The sequence below is a fragment of the Paralichthys olivaceus genome, chromosome 2 (assembly GCF_024713975.1).
Source record: "Paralichthys olivaceus isolate ysfri-2021 chromosome 2, ASM2471397v2, whole genome shotgun sequence".
NCBI lineage: Eukaryota > Metazoa > Chordata > Actinopteri > Pleuronectiformes > Paralichthyidae > Paralichthys > Paralichthys olivaceus.
Window position 1 is genome coordinate 1,083,115 of NC_091094.1, and position 24,386 is coordinate 1,107,500.

At 43.4% G+C, this 24,386-nt stretch overlaps 1 protein-coding gene across 2 annotated transcripts in view; it reads left to right on the forward strand.

Annotated features, from left to right (window-relative positions):
• Positions 1–1,097: 1,097 nt before the first annotated feature.
• The window catches only part of LOC109647697 (semaphorin-3D), a 46,064-nt gene continuing 22,775 nt past the window's right edge, over positions 1,098–24,386 (forward strand). For both annotated transcript variants that reach the window (XM_069515596.1, XM_069515601.1), the window contains exons 1-2: positions 1,098–1,251; positions 22,295–22,488. In XM_069515596.1, coding sequence (XP_069371697.1) covers positions 22,371–22,488 — 118 coding nt within the window. In that variant the 5' untranslated portion in view covers positions 1,098–1,251; positions 22,295–22,370. The remainder of the gene's footprint in view (positions 1,252–22,294; positions 22,489–24,386) is intronic.

The following is a 24,386-nucleotide window of genomic DNA, read 5'->3' on the forward strand; positions in this document are numbered from 1 at the left end:
GGGGCTGTTTCACACAATGAAGGACACGACTCGGATCTTCAGGTGCTGCAGGAAATGTAGGAATTTCTTAAAATTCAACTTTACGAACCTGGACGCTGGAAAAAAAAAAGGTCAAGAAGCAATAAACACGATGTCATTTCAAATGAAAGACAACATCAAATAATATAATAATATTCCTCTCCTATATAGAGGAAATGTATTGTGTTAAAGATCATTTGTAAAATCCTTCAAATGGTCTTTTCAACAATAGTAATAATAACAATAAAGTGTGTTTATGACTTTGCTTGTGTTTATTTTCTTTCTCTGTGTTTATATAGATAGAGATTGATAGATTGATAGATAGATAGATAGATAGATAGATAGATTACTGTATTCATCCCCAAAGGGAAATTAGGTCGTCATAGCAGTTTGATATTTGGATACAATAAAAATACAATAGAATAGGATGCTGTAGGTAGCAAAAAATAAAAATAAGAAATAAAATAAAAACATGAAATAGGACAAAGCACTTAAAAAACACAAGATAAAAAGGTAGATAAGGTTAATATACAGTATATAATAATAGTACAGTATATATAGTATATATAATATAATACAGAAATAATAATAATATAGAATAATAATAGTATATATATTATAATATATATACATAATATCAGTATAATAACAGTATATAGTTAAGAATGGCAGCAACAGTATGGTATAATAATAATAATAATAATATAAACATAGAAATGTGTCCTATATTTAGCCTGTGCAATGTGTGCATAAGTACATAACTGCAACATATAATATGTACACATGTATAAATATATACATATAAATACACACAAGATATAATATGATATATGTTATAGGTATAATATATGCATATAATACTTGACTATACACGATATACATAAAATAGATTATATAAATTATATAAAAAATGTACATCTAGATTTTACTTCTTGTTCTGATTTCTAAAAGTAAATAAGTTAATATTATATCGTGTCCTCAAGTGTTACAGGTTTCCTGGAGTGGTTTTCTCCGAGCAGCCCCTAAACGCAGCAGGGGGGGAGGAGAAGGGGGCGGTGTGTCAGGGTGGGGGCGTGGCTCCTCCCGCCTCGCTCCCACATGTTCGGAGTGTTTATAACGAGAGGATCCTGCAGGTGACACACAACCGACTCACAACCGACACACAACCGACTCTGAGCCGCATCACGTCCACGTTGGTCCAGGCGGAACGATCCGAGTCCTCCCGTCACAGCTGTGAGTCTCCAACAAGTTTCTCTGTGAAATGTTTATTGGAACATCTGATGAGGGTCACGTGCGGCATGAGATTTAATTTCCTCGCCTCCTCTCAGATGATCTCAAGAGGAACTTGCTCAGGGTTCCTTGCGGAGACAGTTTTCCAGAAGTCCTTGATAGTCATGGAAACTCTCCAGAGGTCCTCGCTGGAGTTCTGTGGTCAATTAGAAAGTGTCAGAAGGAGCCTGAGCAGGTTCCTGCAGAAGTTTGAGTCCTGGTGCTCCTCCCAAACCTCCAGGGGCTTTGAGATGGTTTCAGAGTCCTGGGACAGGTTGGCGGTCGGTGTGGATGTCCTGAGCAGTCTTGTGGGTTTGGTTGTGTTTGACGAGGACCCAGGGATTGTTGTTGTAGTTTGTTCCTTACAGAACTTCTGGTTGTCAAGTTTCCTGATGTTTCTACCGAACGTTTAAAGTTTCACTGAGGAGCTTTTTGCGAGTTCTTGTAGGAGTTTGTCAGAAGACTCCTGGATTCTTGTCTCAGGATTTGTGGTCACTGAGGAGTTCCAGGGACGTTGGGAGGAGGTTGACAGTCCTCGTTTGTCAGTGTTGAGGTTGTGGGGACTCTTGAAATAGGTTTTGTGTTCATGGAGAAGGTTTCCTCATAGGACTGGTGGTGGTGTCAGAAGTTTCCACAGGTCCCTCCTGAAGTTGTGCTGAAGGTTATTGAGGAGTTTAAGGAGATTCAGGAAAATAACTTTCAATTATTTTTAACGTCATTAATTCCAGGAGGAGAATTTGGTCTCTGAACATCTTCACCTGTCGGTCGAAGACGGGATGTGAACGTTTGTTCCGTCTGATTTGTGTGTTTGTGAAACAGTCGTCCCAAAGAACAAAGTGTCTCTGTCCATGTCGACGTCTCCGCTCTGTGAGTAAACCTCCCGCAATTGTCTCAGCCCTTCCTGTTATGGAGTTCAACACCCCCACTGCTGTACAATCTGTGTGTGGGACTGCTGTTTCCTGCCGTGTGCGTGTGCGTGTGTGTGTGTGTGTGTGTGTGTGTGTGTGTGTGTGTGTGTGCGTGTGTGTGTGTGTGTTGTTGTTTTCCTGGTTGTATTGTGTCATTGTGTTTCCTCTCAAACAGTCGTGGTGATAAAACAGTGACGCTGGTGCAGAGCCACCTGTAGGATGTTTGTGTAGAACATTTACTGAACGTTTGTACAAAACGTCTCCGTCCTCAGACCGTCCATCGCTGCAGCTCCTCTTTTCAGCCTCTGTCTCAAACACTTGGTTTCAGCTCCCGTCTCTTTAACCCCCCTGATAGGGTCTGCTGCGATTGGTCGGCCGGTTGGTGCGTGTGGGAAATGTCGTCACCTGCGTTCGCTTTACCTGGGGGGGCGTTCAATCTCAAAACATTTAGCTTCAACATCGTGACTGAAACTCACGCTTCCTAAAAACGAGCTACGAAGTTCGTTTCCTCTGGTTTGGTGGGCGTGTCAGAGCTGTCGTCCAATCAGCAGTGACGCGTATGAAAACTCCGCCCGTATTAAAGAGACAGTGACACAGTGGATTGGTCTCTACAGACGCAGCTGCTGCATCATCTCTCTGTCATCATATCGGGGGAGTGATTGAGTCGGAGACGCCAAACACAAACTCTGTTCTGACGCCACAACAAACGGTTGAACGGGAGTTTTCTGACTGAAGTGAATGTTTAGTCCGAGCTGTTCTGTCGTCACGTGACCTCATGATGCTTCTTCGAGCTTCTTGTCTCTGTTGACCCACGACGTCCTGGATCTTCAGCGGTGTTTAAAGTCCATCAGCAGCTCTCACTGACTGAGACTGAACCAGAGGCGGCAGGAGACGGAATCAAGTGAAAGTGGAGGATTTGCGTCACGATAACAGACGGATCGTTGGGCGTGGGACGGGGCTGCAGCTTGTATTTCAAAAGCCCAATCAGGTCTTCACATCGCTCCGGGACTAGAATCAACAAAGAGTCCAGATAAAAGTCGTATCTGATGGCTGCCGGCCAAAGAGACCTGAAGTTCACAGCTGCAGCATTTAGATCTGAGTCAACTGCTCCCTTTGTTTCTGTGAGTCTGGAACTTTAAATACAGAGTTTAAGAAAGTTTACTGGAGTTCTTTTCTCCACGTCATCACCTGAATCCAAATAATGGACCTGCTAATTCTGCCTGTGTGTGTGAGTCCAGCAGCAGCAGCTCCGGCTCCATCACTGCAGGTCACTTTTACAGTTTCAGACAGAGAAGCTGGAACCAGCTTCACCGCAGAGCGAACGGACGCTGCACCGTGCAAACCTTCGTCCCCCCACTGTGTCTCCGGACGCCTGAAACACTGCGGGAGCTGGGAGCGAAGCCAGATCGATGCCAAACTCAGAAACGAGAGAATGTAAACCAGACGTTCAAACACATGTGCGACCCGTGTGAAATCGAGACGTTTCACGTCCGTGCAAAATGAGAAGCACATTTGAAATGATGCTTGAGGGAAGATCCAAGCACGAGGAAACATGCTGCTCAATATGATCCAGTGTGAAGGTGAGACACCGTCTGTCCGACGTGTCTGATCCGACCACAGCTCACGTTTCTACAAACCAACACGTGTCGTGTCAGATCTACAGGTTCAGAGCTGAGGCTGAACTTCTCCCTCAAAGTCGAGCTGAAGGTCCGACCGAACGTAAAACCACGAGTCGCTCAAAGTCAACTTTATAAACTTTATTGTCAATTCTGTTATTTGAACGCGTGTGATCGAAACGAGCTTCCTCTCTAATCCCCAGTGTACAAAACACAGGTACGCAGCATATTTAGTGTTCAACGCAACGCATCAAGTACTCAAGTGACACAAGTACACAACTCAGCAGCAGTGAACACAGAGCATGAGAATGAAGTGATGAAAAACTGTGTGTGTGTGATTTTCTCATGTTATTGGCAGGTTGACAGAAAATCTCTTGGTTTTAAAATCTGATTTAATTGATTAACCCTGATGGACAATTAGTTTGACAGCCACAGTGAAAGACAACAATAAAAGAGGACAGTCGACAACATAAAAAAACAACTTACATTGAAAAGTCCAGTTGCATTGATTCATCACTTACTGGAGGAAATAACACATTCACCGACAGAATGAGGAACGGAGATTTATAATTTAACCTTTGCTCAGGCAGCCGGGGCTTCGTGTCTTTACTTCATATAATTTCATACTTATTTCGGGTTGTGGTTTTGTTGGTCGGACTTCTAAAAGCGTCTCTATGGATCCTGCGAAGTTGTGATGAGGATTTTCCGTTTTATATATAAAATAACTATATTTCATCGAGGTGTGTTAAAGACGGCTGAGTGTGTGTTTGCTCATGTGTGCTTTGATTGGCCCGGGCAGACGTTCCAGTTTGTGAGCGCAGCTCTGCCATAACAAAATACAAATCTCTGCGAAGCTTTTATTTGACCTGTAACCTTCGGTGTTCGTAAACATCTCATCACGTCTGCGCCCCCCTGCTGCAGGAGGAAGGCTCACGTGGGCTGTTATCCTGAGTTAAGACCCGTGGGCCAGCGACCGCAGGAGTCTGGTTCTTTGAGGCCGAAGTGGGACCGAGACAGAACCAGACTTTACATCACTTTTAATGGAGCAGCTGACGGCGGGAGTTGAGCCGGAGTCAGGGACGTCACGTAAACGATTTAATGTCCTCAGCAGGAGAGACGAGTAAAGTCAGCGCACAGTGGAGCTAAATGTTGGTGGAAATGTTTTCACTGGAAGACGCAGTAAATGAACGGGAGGGGACGGTCTTCCAGGACGGACATGGAGTTGATGTCATGTGAACAGAATCGAGAGGAAGGGTTGATGTTATTTTATTCCCACAGATATCTGTAAAGAAAACTGTTAAATGTGTGTGTGTGTGTGTGTGTGTATATATACACACACACACGTATGTATGTAATGTATTTGTGTCATTTGCAAACTTGATTGATGTTAAAACAACATGAAGTCCGGTGTTACGCCCAAATCCAGCTGTGCACAAACCAACCCGACGTCTTGTGGATGAAATCCGACGTCTCCTTCTCTTTGATAGAAACTCAAAACTCTCCACCTGGTTTATTAAATGTCCACAGAGCATGAAATCATGAGATTCTCTCGTCGGGATGTTTGACACTTCGTTTGACTTTCAGTTGATTAAGAGTCACAGTGATTCCTGAAGGAGCCTTGATGGGGTTTTAATTACTGTCAGAAGTCCCAGCAGCGTCTTCGGTGTTACCCTGTGTATGTTTCGATTTCTTCAAGGTACATGTACGTCACGTGTTGGCCTGGGTCATGACTGATGTTGTTCCAGATGTGGAACTTCTTTTGTCGTGTGTTGGGTTTTCGTCTGGATGTTTTTCAAGAACAAAGCATTTCCTCTTGTCTTCAGTGAGACCTTCTTATGTTGCGTGCCTCTGAACATGCCAACTGCATGAGGAGCTGAGAACCTGTTCCACATGTTCTCCACCATGTGACATGGCTGTGGTTGAGATGTGTGGCTCAGTGTGAATGCGTCTGGAACCCTTCAGTGGCGTCCAGCAGGTGATATCGATGGTCTCGAAGCAGACCTACGATCAGTCAGCGACACGTGTGACGATGTGACGCCTTCCTAAATGAGGAGGTCCAAACATCTGGATCGCCCCCTGCTGGCTGGCTGCAGTGTAGCTCATGGAAACAGAGAGATGGTTCCCAAGAGGTGTTCGTGTCTGTTCTGACAAATGGAAATTCTGATTTAATTTAAATGCGCAATATGTAATTTCCTGCCACTAGGGGTCTCACAGAATCAGAATCTGTTTTCTGGAGTTTACTCAGTTTGTTTTTCACACGTGTGCAACACAACACGCTGCAGAGATCATGTGATCGTGTTCACATCAACACAAACTCTCGTCACATCTTCGTCTGCGTCTTCTACGTTTGTGACACCACTTTGTCACCTGGAGAAATTTGAACGGGACCTTCACACGCTGACTTTAAAGATCATCAGCTCTAGATGGCAGCGTTTGTGTCTGAGATATTTGGGCGACACGAGGTCGTACGTCTTTGTTTCTTTTTTTGGTTTTTACGAAGCGTCTCGCGACAGAAACATGTGAATCGATGACTTTGCAGAGCAGTTGTTTGTTCTTCTTCTCCCTGGTCTGTTTCCTACTGTCGACATCAGCAGCCATCTTGGGTGTAGATGCCACTCCGCTGTGTCGTTTGTCAGCAGACACTGTTTCACTTTCACGGATTTTCACCAGTTATTTGTTTTGACGAACCAGTTTAACCTAATATGAATCTAAGTGCTTCGCTCTGCGATGCCACAGAAGTAACTGATGAGGGAGGGGAACCTTTTTTCTGCGTCTTCCTCCCTGAGGTTTTTATTTTCCGGTTCCAGCTGAACATTCACAAAATAAACCACACGGTAGTCGTCTGAATCGTCAGGAGACGTCTCCGCCCTTCACCTCGTGGTTATGGAAGGTTTGAAAGAAAGTTTCTCATCGTTGCTCTGAGTTTCATCATCCTGTTGCTGTGTCCACTCAGGCTGATTCCCTGGTGAACAAAATACAGTAAAACACACAGAGCCATGGTTTAAAATGTCAAGCACACACACACACACACACACACCACAGTGATGAAGAGCCCAGAACAACATCCTCTTCATCATTAAACAGATCCTTGTTCCTCCTCCAGCCCACAGTCACTGTGGGAGGATGTTGTGTTTGGAGAGCTGGACACACACACACACACACCCAGTCACACACAGACACACACACACACACACCCAGTCACACACACACACACACACACACACACACCCAGTGGATAAATGAAAGACAAAAAGTGAGATTGAGACGCTGCATTCATGAGCTCATGTAAAAATGTTATTCTACGCGTGTGTGTGTGTGTGTGTGTGTGTGTGTGTGTGTCTCTATTGTAGTTAATGGTCGTTTAGATGCTCTGTGTGTGTGTTTTGTTGTTTTTCCTTCCTCCTCTGCTGTTTCCTGTCTGTGTGTGTGTCTGTCTCTGTGTGTGTGTGTGTGTGTGTGTGTGTTAAATCATTATCTGCTGTCAGTTTTTAAAGAAAGAGAGATAATATAAACAAGCGTCTTTACAACTGAACTGTAAAATCAAATTATATGAAACATAAGAACCGGACCCTGTTGGGGGGGGCGGGGGGGGGGGTCACGATGTGAGGACACGGACAAACACGTCGTCCGCTCGTTCTGCTGATGTGTTCGACATCGAGGAGTCTTCACGCTTCACTCATCCTCGTTGCGTCAGTCGAAATGAATCTCGCTGCGATTACGTTTGCAATAAATTCAGAGCCTCTAAATACAGATGGACGACACGTCTCCACTTCCTGCTGGACAAAAATAAAGCCCAAATAATTTAGAGTCTGATCAGAAACACTTGAACAAACATCAGCGAGATAAGAACGAGCTGAAATGACAGAAAAGAACATTTCTTTATTTGACGTGTTCTTAGTTTAGTTTGATCCATGTCCCTTCTACTAACATGGAGGGTCCAGATGTTGTAGCTACGCAGCTGTCACGTCGTCTTTCTTTCTTTCTCTCATCAATAAAATAAAATGTTTAGCTGCTTAATTTCAGAGAGAGTTCGGCCGTTCAAGAAAAGTCTTACATTTAAATACGTGGTTCAACTTTTTATATTTAAAGTCTTTTATTTCAGGCAGTCGAAGATTAACGATCTTCTCACTCGTGTGAATCTCAGGCGAACACCGGCTGAACGCTGGAAAACTAAATCCACCATCCTGCACCTTTTAAAGCTCGATGACGAACATTATTCGTGAAGTTTGTTAAATCTGTGCAAACACATTAAAATGCAGCGAGTCTGTGAGGTGACGGAGGGACGGAGAGCAGACCACCCAGACAGGCTGACATCAGTGTCTCTGTCCCAGAGGACGTGACAGCAGCGCAGGGTTTTTATATCAGAGGCCTCACATGGAGCTAAGATGGTCGCTGCCTCAAACCCGAGGTCAGGGGCCAGTGTGGGTCAGGGGCCTGGTTCTAGTGGAGCTGGGGGGGGGGGGGATGAGAGAAGGAAGATTTAAAAATACTAAAGTACGAGTGAGCTCCATCGTAGAGTCGTTGTTGTGAGAATTCTTTAGACTAGTTTAAACGAATGATATTTTTAAATCTGCTGGTGGCGCTGGACTGTCTGTTGTTGAACGAGTCCACTACAGAGTTGTTGAGGTATTTTAGCCTGAACTATAGACTTTAAATCAAGATTGAAGACAGGCCCCCTGGTGGCCGGCTGCAGTAAAGGTCACAAACCCCTCCTCCATGTTAGCAGATGGGACATGGGCCAAACTAAAACTCAAATCAAAGTAGATGCCACATAAACGTTTTGTTCACGTCTCCATGTTTCCGATCAGTTTGGTTTTAGTTTAGTTTTGGTCCAGTTGACAAAGTTTGATTGCAAATACCTGAGGACGAGTTCCTGTGACTGTGTCGTATTCCTTTTCTTTGTTGCCTTTAAAACATTTGTGTGAGACACGAGAATCAGCTGAAACTTTTCTGCGGCGCACTGAGCTCTGCTGCTTCGTGTGTCGTCACCTACTTCACTTTCCCATAAAGAAATAGAATCAAATAAACCTGCTGCTCATAACGTTTATCAAACCTGAATTTCACTGACATCAACGCGTTAGAGTCTAGACGTGAGTTCATTTGTGTAAACAGTCGACAGTCACGGGCTGCGTTCACAGGAATCCATCAAACTGTGTGTGTGTGTGTGTGTGTGTGTGTGTGTGTGTGTGTGTGTGTGTGTGTGTGTGTGTGTGTGTGTGAAGAAGAATCTCAGGTGGAGAAAGTAAAAGTCCATTCGATTGAGTTTCAGTTGAAAAGCTCGGGTGAGGCGGTCTGTGTCCGAGTGTTCGTCAGAAACGGCGTCTCTGAGAAATATCGTCAAACCAGGGAGTGAAGACGCTGTGGTGCCCGGGATGAATGTGTGCGGAGCGGCTGTGAAGTTCACTGCTTACGAAAGAGTTTAGAAAGGAGGCGCTGCCAAGTGGAACAGAGCCAGAGCCTCCAGGTGCATGAATCAATCTCAGATATTCATTCACTTCTCATTTCGTTTCTGTTGCTGCAGCTTTTCTGTGGAATTTCTACTCTCACGATGATTCATTTAGTCGTTCGCAGTTTTTACTCAGTTTTCTTTTCTGTCACTTCTCTTGATGTTTTTCTACGTTACAATAATAATTACAATAAATGTCTTGTTCGAGATTCCTCGGTGGTAGCGAAGCTCCGTCCGGCTGCAGGAACTAGGAACCTTTGCAGGAACTCCACTGGCACCAGGGTCTCAATTCACTGCAGCGGAAAACTTTTTACTTGGTCTAATGTTCCGTCCTCGGGGAGTTGTACCTTTTAAACAGCAACCTTTAGGGTGGGGCCTGATCGATCAGTCTCTGCTGTAGCTCGTTAAATCTGTTTCCTTGTTTAGAATCTGTAAATAAAGATGAAGTCAAAGTGTCTCCATCGCCCCCTGGTGGCTAGAAATGTTAAGTGTTCAGCTGTCATGTCGTCCGTCTTTATTCACAGTCTTTGCTCTGTGGTTATTAGTTCCCTGAGGTGACGTCACTAACGAGCAGGTTAATCATATCAGCGTGATTTCAAAATAAATGGGTCTGGGAACATTAACTCGTCAGTTTCCGCCTGTACAAGTAATAAGATGTATTATACAAGTAATAAGATGTATTATACAAATAATAAGATGTATTATACAAATAATAAGATGTATTATACAAGTAATAAGATGTATTATACAAATAATAAGATGTATTATACAAGTAATAAGATGTATTATACAAATAATAAGATGTATTATACAAATAATAAGATGTATTATACAAATAATAAGATGTATTATACAAATAATAAGATGTATTATACAAGTAATAAGATGTATTATACAAGTAATAAGATGTATTATACAAGTAATAATATATGTTCCATTAGTGTCATGAGTGTTGATTCAGACTCAGTCTGGAGAAATCACAGTAAACAGTAAAAACTGTTTCCTGTCACTTTGGATCTGGAAGTGTTTTCACTCTTCGTCCTCATCGCTCTAGAATGAAACGTCTCAAACGTTCAGTCCACTTCTCAAATAAGTCTTATCTGTGTTTGCTTTGTTGGAAAAAGAAGAAAAGACACACACACACACACACACACTGAACATCTGAACCCCCTCCCCCCCCAGCACTAACAGTCTCTATTGTATTATCGTGTTTATCTTGACCTCCTAATTAATAAGCTCTTATCAGGACTGAGGCAACAATAAAGTTTTTGTGCCGAGACAAACGCTTCCTTCCCTCCTGGGAACATCGCAGCACACCAGACGACCCGACACAGTCCAGTCTGAGCGAATGATTTATAGTAAAGAGTTTATTTCAGTCTGATCTTTTTTTTAAAAGTGTTAAACTCACACACGTTAGAGAGCCACGGTCACGTCTGCGTCCAGCTGCAACTCAGATCAGTTTAATCCTGTTTGAGGCTAAAATTCAGCCGAGGACAGAAAATACCCCGAGGTTTCTGATTTAACTACATATGTTTATCTTCCTAAACAAGAGGCCAGACACACACACACACACACACACACAGTATCACATATACGTGTTTTGACTCATATGTTCATCTGCACACGTGTCCTTTACTGTACAGCTGCCAAACGCAGGTAAACATTTTTGATGTGTCCTTGATTCTCCTGCTAAACTGTCTGGCTCTGTTTTGTCTGTACAAGTATGGAAATAACAGACTGACACACACACACACACACACACACACACACACACACACACACACACACACACACACACACACACACACACTTGAAAATGAAAGGCTTTGTTTTTATTCATGTCCTCAGGGGGAAAGTTTATTTGACTTTCTGCAGGACAATGTAGTTGACATAAAGGATTTTATTTTAGATTCTATTGTTTCTTCTGCTCAATGCTGTAGGGGTGTGTGTGTCTGTGTGTGTGTCTCTGTGTGTGTCTGTTTGTGTGTGTGTGTGTCTGTGTGCGTGTGTGGAAAACGGATGTTTATGATTCGGTGCAGAATGATTGAATTGAAGGGACAGTTCTAGGTTTTAATGTTGGATTTTAAAACAAATCTATACTCTTTAATAACACAAACATTATTAAATACTGAACATGTACAGTAATACATTTTCTTTCCACACACACACACACACACACAAAGTAGAGCTGAAATGAGCCTGAATGTGACGGATTTTAAAATTGGACGATGTTTGACAGAAACCTGCAGCCGATGGAAATGCTCTTCTAACGACTGCAATAAAAATAAAAAGACACTCGTCTCTGACGACACTCGGGTGAGGAAAGTGTCACAGACGGAGCAGCTTTGTGTGGTTTAAGAGTTTGACATTAAACTTTACCAGGCAGCTCCGATTGTGTCGTGTGATTTGAGGAGCAGGAAGCAAATAAAGTTTCTCAGGGAAACACAAAGAATTCAGTTTATTTTCCTTCAAAGTACAAGTTCAAGTTGTAAAGGACAGGAAGTGTTTTGGGGTCATGTGGACACACACACACACACACACACACACACACATATTGTAAATTTCTGTGTGTTCTTGCGTTTGTCCACTTGGGAGAAACCAAACGTATGGATCAGTGAAAAGTCTTAGTATCAGGGATGGACAGGATTCTTTCTACGTGTTGAAACTTTATTTATATGACTGCATCACTAGTTTTTATCCCTGCAGATAGAAATGAATAGATAAGACGATAACATGAGTCTGGCTCTGGTCGTTTGTATGATCACATGTTCTCAGTTGGTGTGTGGACGTAACAGAAGCTTCTGTTCCAGCTGCTGTGGTTTCATCTGAAGAAGCAGAAGCTAAACGTTGTGTTGCTCTGCAGCTTCGATTCTCAGCTCAGCGGTTAAAACAGCTTCAGTGGATTAAATGAGAATAGAAAGGGGACACGATGAAGAAGAGGAGCCGTACACGCAGAGGACGAAGACGTCCACTTGGAAAGACGAGGAGGTTCCAGATGTTTTGGTGATGAGGGCCGACGCCGGTGTGGACGAGCTGTAAACAACAACACTGATCGTTACACAGCAGAGTTCAGGCGTCATGTCCCGCCTCCTGCTGCTCTACAGGCTCCGCCCCTCGCCTGAACGTCCCCCACATGTTCCTGTTGTTGTGGACGAGTCGACAATCTGCGTGTGTGTGTGTGTGTGTGTGTGTGTGGGAGTGCTGGGTGTAGCTGGTAATGGTCGGGATCGGTGTCAGAGCGATGGGAGATATGGAGGCAGAGGGAGTGGATGATCTCTCCTCCTGTGATACCTTATCATCACTGCAGAGATTCACACACACACACACACACACACACTGACTGGGAGAGTCTCTGCTCTGTGTCTCTGTTGTGATTCTCTTCAGTTCACCGTCGTGCATGTGAAGGTTTTATTTGACTCCAGAACCGAGAGTTTACACAGATTTACAGGCTGTTATCTGAGCGACTGCATCAGCCTCCACTCCACAGCCGGAGGTTAACATTTAAATCTGACCGTTTTCTCTGCGTAATTTCATTTGAATCCAGATTATTTTAAGTGATTTTCCGTGGCGACTGCGGTTTCTGTCGTCTAATCCCTGAAAGAGGTTTGAGTCTGGAGAGTTTAGAACTGTAGAAACGTCTCACGTGAAGAAGCAGCGAATTCCAAATAAACAGCAAACAGGAATGTTTCATCTAAATATGTTTCAGCCTCAAAGAAAGAAGCGGTTCAGTTTCCTCGGTTTATCTGTGACGGTGGCGATGATGCGACAGGAGCCGGTTCCATGAAAGAGAGAGAATAACCTTTGTGTTCCAGCCGCGTGGTCGTGTAACACAGTGACGCATCCCCCACTTCACTTCCTCCAATAGAATCCATTGTTTAAAGAAACCTTTCACACTTTCTAACTCAAGTTTGAGCCGTCGATATTCAACTTATTCTCTGCAGTTGAGACTGAATCCTCCTCCGAGCGTTGGTTTCTCTTCTTCCTTCAGTTTTTTTTTTGGGGTGTGAATCTGGTGGTTGGTTGCCGGGGGGGGTGAGCTGCTGGTGGTCAGTGTGACAGCTGTCAGGAGGAATTCAGGAAGCTTTTCTTTCTTCTCTTTAGAAAAACATAGGCGAGAGGGGCGGGGGGGGGGGGTGACGACGAGGACGGAGAAAAGCGAGGGGATGGGAGTCTTGAAATTTAAGCTTCACAGGAATTCACTTTGTCTTTGAGGAGACGTCGTGAGGCCTGTGGGCCTTTACCTCCCGACTGGTTGGTTGTTTTTTTGCTCTGCTGGTTCCAGTGTTCCCACCACGTCCAGTGAATAGACGCTCCTTTCACCGCTCGCTAAGACGCCTAATGAGGGGGGACTACTTTCTGTCTCACTCTGTGTGAGTGTGTGTGTGTGTGTGTGTGTGTGTTCACCAAATAAATGACGGCCCCGTCAACTGTAGCCTCCTTTGAGTGTGCTGCTAATTAGCACGCTTCACGTTGTCCAAGATAAAACGTCCATTCTTTGAAACGATCAGTTTTTTCTTCCAGTCGAACGCGGTGTAACTTTTCGCTCTTTGCTTGTATCATGAGAATCGTTGTGGTTCTGTTGTCGCTCCTTCAAACTGAAATCATCACACCTGTAAAACGCACTCAGCACTTGAAGCAGACGTGTGAATGATGAAGAACTTTTACAGTTGATCAGTAAATCGGAGTCTTTACCGCTCCCTGCAGACTGATTTGGAATTTCAGGCCGACACATGGAGACTGTGTTTGTGCAGAACTGACTCAGGGACTTGGATTCAGTCGTGCTGCTCCTCTGGAGCCAGGGTGGGTTCAGGCTGTGATTTGGATCTGATTCGAAATTTAGATTTTCAAATGCGTCGCTCTTTCAAATCTCTCGTTCCTCACTTTCTTTATTTTATCACTTAAGAGCAACAGAAAAGTCAAACTGTGAAATGATGGATGTCACCAGCTTTTAACAAAATATATATATCTGTTGAATTTGATCCTCTGATGGGAGACGAACCTCCGACCTGACGTCTGGAGACAGAAAAGTGTGAAGAGGGAGTTGAGTGTTTGCTGAAATGACCTTTGACCTCTTTACCGAACCCAAGACAGAGGCAGGTTCATGGAAGCAGCTGTTTCTGTAACCAGGCAGTGCCCATACAACACACACACACACACACACACACACACACACACACACACACACACACACACACACACACACACACACACACACTAATGATGTTGTTCTCCCGCTCTGAACAATAAGTGAATGTTTCCTCCGCGGCTTCTTCCAGGAACTGACTCGTTCCTGTGTTTGCTGAAGAGGAAGAATGAAAAGAAAAGACGAGAACAACGCGTTAAAAGAAACGAGCTCGTTCACACTGTGGCATCAACACTTCAGGTTCAGCCGGAGAGAAAAGTATTCATGGATCTAGATGAAGAAAAAAACTCATATTAATAAGAAATTAATATTAATATGATTTATTATGTAAACCTGTCGTTAAAAACGAATTAACAAGGTTTTTACTTGTGTTACTTTATTTTTCTTGAGAAACCCTGTTAAGAAATCAAAGTAGAGCTGAGGCTGATGGGAAGTTTGTTAGTTTGCAGGTGTTTGGTCGTAAAGTTGATTTAATTGATGGAAAACCAGGATGAATCCGAACGAACAAAGTCAAGCAAACAAATTAGAGACAAATGACAATTGTCTAAAACTTTTTTTAAAAATGAGACAGAATTTTCTCCAGAGCGGCGGAGTGAGGTCGACCTGCTTCTTTTAGGTTCAACATGGTTTCACATCATTTCTTATGGTTGTAGAAAGATGTGACTGTGTCTTCTTTATCGTCTTCCCTCAGAACAAACGTAGAAGAATGAAGACGCTGCCGGTGTGTTGTCAAAAACCTTTTTGTAAGAATTCCGTCTGTGACTAACCTCAGCGATGTGGGAGTTGTGAGTCCAGGGGCCCGTTTCCTATTCTTCTCTTTCCTCGGATGACGTCGGCTCTTTTCCTCTTCCCAGAATCCCCTGGGGAGGGGAGGGGGGGGGGGTATTTCCTCGAGGCCTTGGACGGTCCGAGCGGGAGAAGTGGTGATCAGAGACAGACGGACAGAGATGGTTTCCTCTTCCCAGAATGCCGTGTGCAGCTCAGTTCCCACAGCGCTGCGTGTTTGTCTTGACTCTGGACGCTGCGGTGGAAAAACAACACGTGCACTCGTCTCCGTTGCTTCTTTCATCTGCTCGAGTTTCTGTTCATGTCCAGAGATTCTTCTGTAAAACCGGAGCCCTGCAGGGTTCATGAAGCTCGGTCGACTGTGGACGGATGAAAAGTCGACTTTGGGTCAAAGATGAAGTTCAGGACACCGATAAAGTCCTGACTCCTCTTCTGCAGCGGCACGATGGCATCTAACTTTTACGTTTTAGCGCCACCCACTGATCGTGTTGATGATCCAACTCCGCATTTTTGTCCACAGTCGTTAATGGGAACGATCTTTCAGTTGTCCATCCATCTGTCCGTCCCGTTCTTGTGAAGACGATATCTCAAGAACCCGTCTCTTCGAAACCACCTGTTCGTCAGGGAAAGTTTAATTTTGGTCAAATCCTCTCAGAGGAAAAGCTTTAAGACGATTTCACCATCGCTCACATTGTTGTCCCGGATTCAAGAGTTTCGTTTTGCTTCCCTGTGGAGACTCGGAGGTTTGATCTCAGGTCCAGTCCTGTAAGAAACACATGTCCAGACGATGTCCAGGAATACTGATGAAACTAAAAGATCATAGTTCAGACACATTTTCATCTCATCCTGGTGCATGTGGATGAAAAATCAGAGAATTCAGCTCATTTTTCAAACGGAACATTTAATTCTGATGATAAACAAATGTTGATTTTGACTCAGACCGAAGTGAACAGATATTAAATTAAATTAAAATGTATTAAAGAGTTTATCTTTGAGATGACTGATGGAAATGTGTCCCTCCTGAAGTTCAGTGTTTCTATCCCACATGAAAATAACTTTATGATCAATACATTATTCAATCTGAGATGTTTGATAATGATACCGACGGTAATGACACGGTGATATTGAGACGTGTCTCTGCTGCAGGTCTTATAGTGAACAAACCTCTGCGGAATGAATTTGGAGTAAATTCCATTCAAATGATCTGTTTTATGTGTTTGACTCTGAATCAGGAAAACTGCTATAATAATGATAATGATCATAATAAAAATGAGACTTCACATTTATTATGAGTTAAGCAGACGTCCCACACCTACAAGAACCACATGTCCATGTGAATACAAAATATTTTTAGAACCGGTTTCAAGATTAAAAGCAGAGACCGAACATTTATCAAACCAGAAACACAATCGTAGACGTCTCGACTTCTCTTCCATTTTGTCCAACATCTGTGTTTCGCTGCGTGAATGTTTTTACCTCAACACACAAAAGAAAATCAGAACAGTTGCATGACAGGAAAAAAACGCCTGCGACGTCAGAGAAAGACGAGATTTACTGTCGGTTAACGCTCGTCCACCTGAGTACAAGCACATGTGTGTGTCCCTCCTGAGAAACTTCTTCCTCACGATGTCTGATGCAACAAATGTTCAACAAAATACACAATCTGCTGCAACACACTGGAGAATAATCAGATTCATTTGAATCTTAATCTCTTTTTATGCGTGTGCACATTAAATCAAAATGTTTTATTTTTAAGACACACTGCTTAATGATGAACCAGTTCTTCGGTATTTTACGTCTGTATCACTCAGTAGAGACGTACCTCGGATCAAGCTGCAACAGATCACACACGTTAGATATCAGTCCTCTAAATATGATTCTTTTCATCGATGAATTATTCTCTGAGGAATTAACCAAAATGTTGAATTCACTTTATCTCAGAATTTTAAAGATAAAGTTTATGAATCCCTGGACCCTCAGCTTAAACGGTTCAAAAGACGTTTTGCATAATTGAAACTAAGTTTTCATCCCTCACATAATGTTAAATAAAGTAAAAAACACTGTTTTATATCTGAGTTTTTAATTAGAGTTGAAGATTTGTCTCTTTGTGAGTGTTGATCTGAAAACTGCTTCACACTCCTGCTCCCTCATTTCAGACACCACCAGAGATTTGCCTGCAGATGTTACAGGATCACGATTACTTCAAAAAGTAAAGGAAAGAGCTTGAAATTAAAGGAAGAATTAAAGCGATCTTCTGCAGATGATTTGTATTTCTCTCTAAAGGTCTCACATTCCACACGAGCCCATAAAGCCGAGCTGCTGCTGCACAGGCTTCACGTTAATACTGTTACAGACGATCTGTGTGTACGTGACCTCCAGCACTCGGTCAGTAAACCAAGAATGTTGTTATGTTCTGCTCACTCACTCTGATAAATATGTTTTACCGTCGTACGCTCGGGTACCAGGGGCCCGGCTGGATCCGGGTCTCGGGGGAAGAACCTCGGGCACCTGTTCTCTGGGCACCGACACAAACTCCCTCCCTGGGTCTGTAACTGATGAAGTGGCAGCATGTTGACTGACTGAAGATGTTTTATAGCTGTGGTTTGATAGAATCTTTATTTTAGTCACATTATGAATCTCATTCGATTTAAGGACCAAAGAACCTGTGAGGTTGTTGAAGCAGCGTTGGATGATGGGAGTTGTAGTCTTCTCCTCCTGCTGATGGAGGTTTTTATCCGGAGCTGAATTTTGAAGACAAGCACCATGTTCCCTCGATTCAAACTTCAGATTTATAAATAATGACAAACGCCGTTCAGTTTAAAATCTGTGAAAATGTGGAGCGTTACTTGAGTTCATCAGGTTGAGTCGTGGGGGATTGAAAATCACGACATGACGGATTCTGCAGAGAAAATAACACGATACATGAAAGAGAGAGAGACCTGCGGTGGATTAGAGATTTAAGGAAGCAGAGGGAGATATTAACTCAACTTAATGTTCACGTAATAAGACGAGCGGAGGGATCGGGAGGGAGGGAGGCAGGGAGGGAGGGGAGTTATTAAATCATGGAGGGGATTATAGGCCTGGCAGAGAGGGAGGTCGTAAAGCTGTCGCCTGCTTTGGCCGACGGACACAGAAAAATATCTGAATAAAGTATCAGGAGGATTAAAGAAGGTAGATGTCAGAGCAGTGAGGAGGAGGAGGAGGAGGAGGGAAGACGAAGATGAGGAAATACTCAAACATGAAGTTTTAAAGAAGAAGATCTGGCGCGAAGGGAACCGAGTTCTGGCGTCGTCCACTCAGCTGATAAATCAGCCGCGCAGTTAAAATGAGATTTTTCAGCTCGCCCTCAAGTGGTCGGCCACATTTTCACCTCGTCCTCCTGTAAACATAATAAAAGCAGCTAATCCCAGGAGCGAGGAGCGAGGAGCCGCTCGCCCTCTGCTCTCCACGGAGCAGGAGGTCACAGAAAACATTTGAACCATTCAGAGTTTTACAAGGTGGGTCCGCAGTGTGGCCGGGGATCAGCTGGTGCCTCCCATCGTTCAGAGATCACTGGTCACTTCTTTCACATCAAACAAATGATCTGCAGACGTGTTTCATGTCTTTACTGTGTTGGAACAAAAACGCTCATCTCTGAAAGTTTGTATGAAAGATGAGTTTCATCTGCTACATGACGGATGTTCAAGTTTTAAAATCAAACATCTTCTTATTTAATAAAAACTTTTTTTATAAGAATTGATCCAGTTTCTGAACTAAATGTTCACTGTTCTGGAAAGAAATGCACGACATGATCCGGATCGCCCCCTGGTGGCTGGCCGCAGCATAGGTCACAAACCCCGCCTCCTCCATGTTAGCAGACAGGACCATAGACTGTAAATGATAAAAATAGTAAAAAACATAAACAATACATCTCCACTTCCTTCTGCTCCAGAAATGAAGCCAATATATCCCCGGATATCAGCGGCGCCATCTCCAACAGATGACATCATGAGGAGTCGGTACACACAGTCGACCAATCAGGAGTCAGTCTCAGCTGTCAACCATGACGTCTCCGCCTGTTTTTATATCATCAAATAACGAATTAAATCCAAACTGATCAGAAACACTTGAACAAACATCAGTGAGAGAAGAACCCATGTCCCATCTGCAAACACGGAGGAGGAGGGGTCGTCCATCTTTGTTTTCAGTGTGTAGACAGGACCAGTATCTTCTGGTCACTTCTGAGCCTGAGACTTCATCTTTAACATGGAGGTCAACAGTGAAATGTTTGGAACCCGTTTCTTTTCATAGTGAGGAAGTCGAACGTTTCATTCAATCTTTATTTAAACCCACCAACAGAGGAAGCTGTGCACAAAGAGCAGAAGCCGTGTGTTTGGGTCGGGCGTGTTGGAGGACGTAGGTCAGAGGGTCGGAGTGAGACTGAGTCACGTCTGTAACTCCATCGAGTCTTTTCTCTTGATTTCCGAGTGTAACTGTGATGAGCTGAGGCTGAAAACCAGGATGTGGCGCAGCTTGTTTTGTTTACTCATTGTTTACCTCCCATGGTGCAACAGGAAGAGAAAACAAAGAGCTCGAGCTGATGACCATGGGAACAACACAGTCCCCGGCTAACCCTCCGAGTTTTTATCAAAATAACTCCAAACGTATTTTAAGGTTTATAAGAACGGACGCAGCCTCGGTTTCTATAGAACAAAGTGAGTTTCTGTGTCTAGTTTCAAGTCGTCTTCAGCAGCTCATTTATCAATTAAGATCATTTAGAGTCAGAAAGCACCGGATGGATTTGGGGGGGGAGGGGTCACAGTGTGATTGACAGCTAGCAGTTGTAGGTGGGTGTGCTTTCAGTCAGGCTCCTCCCCCCTCCTCCAAATATGGTTTCTTCTGGTCTCAAAAAACCAAGATGGCGCCGGAGACACATGTGAAACTGAGGCTTCAGAACAGCAGCTGAAACACCGAGGGGCCTTCATACGGTGGTGGTGGGGGGGGGGGGTTGTAGGTGGGAGGGGTCTAAGCAGCAGGGTCAGAGGTGATGAACGCTGTGACTCGAATCTGAACCGAAACGATGACGTAAACAACGTTCTTTTTTTAGTCTGCCGTTCGTCCGGCTGCCTTCACCGCATTTTGTCTCTCTGTGTGTGTGTGTGTGTGTGTGTGTGTGTGTGTGTGTGTGAGTGAGTGGTTTACAGTGTGTATATTTTGTGTGTCTTTGTTTTTAAATCAATCCGACAGAGGATGAGTTTCCTCCAGGGATTTAAAAAAATTCCAGTTAACGCCCAGGATTCCTAAAGACAGACACACACACACACACACACACACACACACACATACAGACACACACAGACACACACAGACACACACACACAGGGGAAGAGACAGTTTGTTCCTTGTCCGTCTCCTTGTTGACGAGTCTGAGGAGGTCGTTTCCTCGTGTCAAGTGCGAACCACGGGTGAACGCTGGGGACGAGAAACAAACGACCTCGTCCAAGTTTCACTGCAGATCATTCCTGACAGTTTTATTCTACATGCAAACATTTAGATTATTGATCCATTAACACACAGACTTTGTTTTACCACAGAAGAAGAAACTCTTCTTCCTGTGTCTCCAGGAGATTTTTGTCTTGCATGGGTTCCTCTGTTGCATATTTCATGAAATCTTCTTTTCCTCCTCAAAATATTTTTAAAATTACGACTTTATTCTTGTAATATTTCGTCTTTTCTTTTTGACACATTTAATCTCAGTCTTCAACATGGCCCTCGTACATAAATCGTCTTGTTCCTTTTTTCTGTCTTAACCCAGAAAATACTTTTTATCGTAATGTCTTCATCTTTTTTAAGAGATTATTTTAATTAAAAGTAAAGAAAGTTAAGTAAGGTATGTCATCGCCAGGTAACGTAACAAGGAAATGCTTTTAATTTGAAAAGCTTGTATCCCAAGGCTAAAATCGAAGGTGCAGCTTATTAAAGTCTGTGATTAAGTTATGAGCCACATTTGTTTTTAAAGGCACAAGAGCATTAAGGGATAAAACCTTTATTTTACTTTATTTTATGTGGAAATGACAAAAGGGACAAAACTCTCTGAGCCCTGAACTGTTTCTGTCCACGTCACGTACGTCCCTCAAAGAGTCACTGAGACAGCAGCTTACGATTCGTACACAGACAGACGTGTTGTAGACGAAGGTCATTTCGTTGAACCAGCTCTTATATCACTTTAAAAACTAGACTCCATTGACAAAAACAGTAATTTAACCTCACACAGAACTTGATCCTTGACTAGTTTCATTTGTTTGTGGTAACGTTTGATTCCCTCTGAGGTCTTTTATAAAAGTTTTATAAAACCCAACTTATCCTTTAAATCTGTCAAAGTCAGAGTAATTACAGTCATCGTCCACACACACACACACAGACACACACACACACACACACACACACACACACACACACACACACACACAGACGGCAGTTTGTTGTTTGTGTCGAACCTAAAACAGAAATTAAATGTGGAAATCCTGCAGACTGGTGTTCGAGGTTAGAACCACAGCTCAGTCTTTCTCTGTCAGCAGGCGACTCTCCAACCTGTTGAGGTCTTTAAAACCTGCTGACACGACGCTCGCCAGCCCGCCGCCATGACAGATTGTGATGAATTGTGATGCGAGAGCGTGGTCAGTTTCTCCTGGAGCCTCGGCTCCAGCTCATTTGTCTTCCCACCTGAAGTAACTTCATGATTGGAAATAAGTCCGAGTGAACTTTGGAATCTTCCCGATTGTTGAGTCGTCCTCAAAATGAAGCAGCGCTCATAGAAAAGCACAAAAGATGGAAAATGACATCAAAACTATACAAAAAGACAAATTATAGCAGAACACGCAACATAAAAATGAAACAACTCTTTCAGTCGGAAACTGAAAAATGTCGGACCAAGCTAAAAAAAGACTTTGGGTGCTAACACAGAAATGAAACTAGTAAAAAGGCTCGGAGAGTTTTACACCTTCCTGACGTCTCTTCTTTAGCAGCAGCTCTGTGAGGCTGTACTGATGCACAACTGGGAAATGTATTTAAATGTAATTGGTCGCTGTTCATCTCTGACCCTCCTCCTTCTCCTTCTCCGTCCAATCAGCTGCGGCGCTCAGTGTGATGTGACCAGTGGGCTCGTCCCATCGCCCTCTCTCCCTCCACGTCAGTGACGATCAGAGATGGCAGCCATGTTGATGTTGTGTGTCCTGCTGTGTCTGCAGCCTGCAGACGCCGTCGCTGCTGCAGACTCTAAACCCCGGAGTCAGTCCGGCCCGCGGCTGCAGCTCTCGCACTCAGGTAGGAAACACGGCGAGCGAGGAGGTTGCGCCCCCTTCTGCTCAGAAACACAGTGGCTATTGATCCATCACCTGGATGTCATGACATAATGAACTAATCCAGCCAATCATGGGCCAGTATTCAAACAAACGCACAACATACATGTGTCCAGGCGTCTCTGCACACGAGTTTGTATTGTTTTATTGTGAGTGTGTTGGGTTCTGCTCGGTCTGAGATTGACTGTGACAGCACATTCTTTAAGTGGTGGAAACTAATGACAGACTGAGTATAAGTATTTTTATTGCCTCAATCACTCGATGACTCATTTACATATTTGGCGTCTGATTAAAACAGAAGCATAAATCACGGCCGTCAGATTTCTTCTCAGCTTTTCAGTAAACATATGACTCAGAGATTTACGATTTGGTCGTTAGATTGTTGTTTGTGTTTGTGGAAGAATCTGCTTTTAATTTTCCGCAGTTCTTTATTTTTTTAGTTTACAGACAGATGCTGCCCCATGAATGTGTCGACCATGTCCATCACATGTAACTTCCTTTTCCGATACACACAGAAATGATTATTGTAGTGTAGTGTGTGTAGTCTGTGTGTTTCTTTTTCCCTTTAGAGGTCGTTAACTCTAAACTTAAAAAGTGTGTAGATATCCTGTTATTAGGTCAATTATCCCTGGAACAAAAAGAAGCTTATTTCTCTGCTGTCCATTATTCTTTGTGTCTCAGCCAGTGGCTGCAGGTATTGTGTTTTTGGTTTGTACGTACGTACGTTGGTCCGTCCGTCCGTCCATCCGATCGTCCGTCTGTTCTATTCTTGTGAACGTAACATCCCAAGAACGCCTGGAGTTGGATTCAAGGATGAACTGAAAACATTTTGATGGTCAAAAATCAACGTGCGTCTTGAAAACGGTATTTTAACTCTTTCTTTAGGGAGTTTGTTAAATTTGAGTTTAATTAGTTTATTTATTTAACAGTGGACTCATGGAGAAAGTGTCGAGCACGTCTCACATCTTAATTTCCTTTTCCTTCCTGATTAAGTTCCCAAGTTTCACCAGAAGGTTACTGAAGAAAGTGATTTAAGGACGGATAGTTTTTTCAGTTTGAGAGTCAGAGAGAAATGTATATTATTATTATTTATATTATATCTTTCATACAGGACAGTGAAGTAATAGGGAACTGGTGAAAGCCGTAGAAATGTCTTCAAGAGTCGATGCAGACGTCTTTGTTTGGACAGTGAAGGTCTCATAGAAGCAGCAGGAAGGAATAAAGTGGGACATTAACAGTTTGAGAGTTGATGTTGTGTTGTCGACCGCCCAGGTGCCTTTAAAACTGCCTCAATTATCTTAATGGAGCAAAATAATTCAGACGACCTGCAGCGAACTCTCAAGTATTTCAGTCTAATGTTTTTTCACTGCTGCTTCACGCTGAGACGTCCTGTAGACGTCCTGTAGACGTCTGGTGGTCGTCCTGACGTTTTTCTGAAATTTTCAGAATCAGTACATTGAAAAATCTTGTCCAACCAAAATGTGCGTAACTGGAACGTGTGTATTCGACAGCCAGTGAGGTTTGAACACACTGAAAGTTATATTCAGAATCAAATGTGAAGGTGCAGATCCAAAACCAGCAACAACACTCGACCGTGCGACCGCTCCATTATGATATAACACACACACGTTAAATCTCCAGTGAAGTCGTTCGTCCACTTCCTGTCACATTAACACTCTTTTTTTCCGTCTTGCTTCCCTCTTGGCAACGAACGTCAGCAGCGAAGCCAACAACAGTTTCCTCTCCAGCAGTAATTAGTTCAGGGAGGCTGGTTTCATTGTGTGGTTTCTGAGTGAATGAATGAATGAATGAATGAATGAATGAATGAACAGAAGTGGGGATGCAAAGAAACTGTAGATCTTG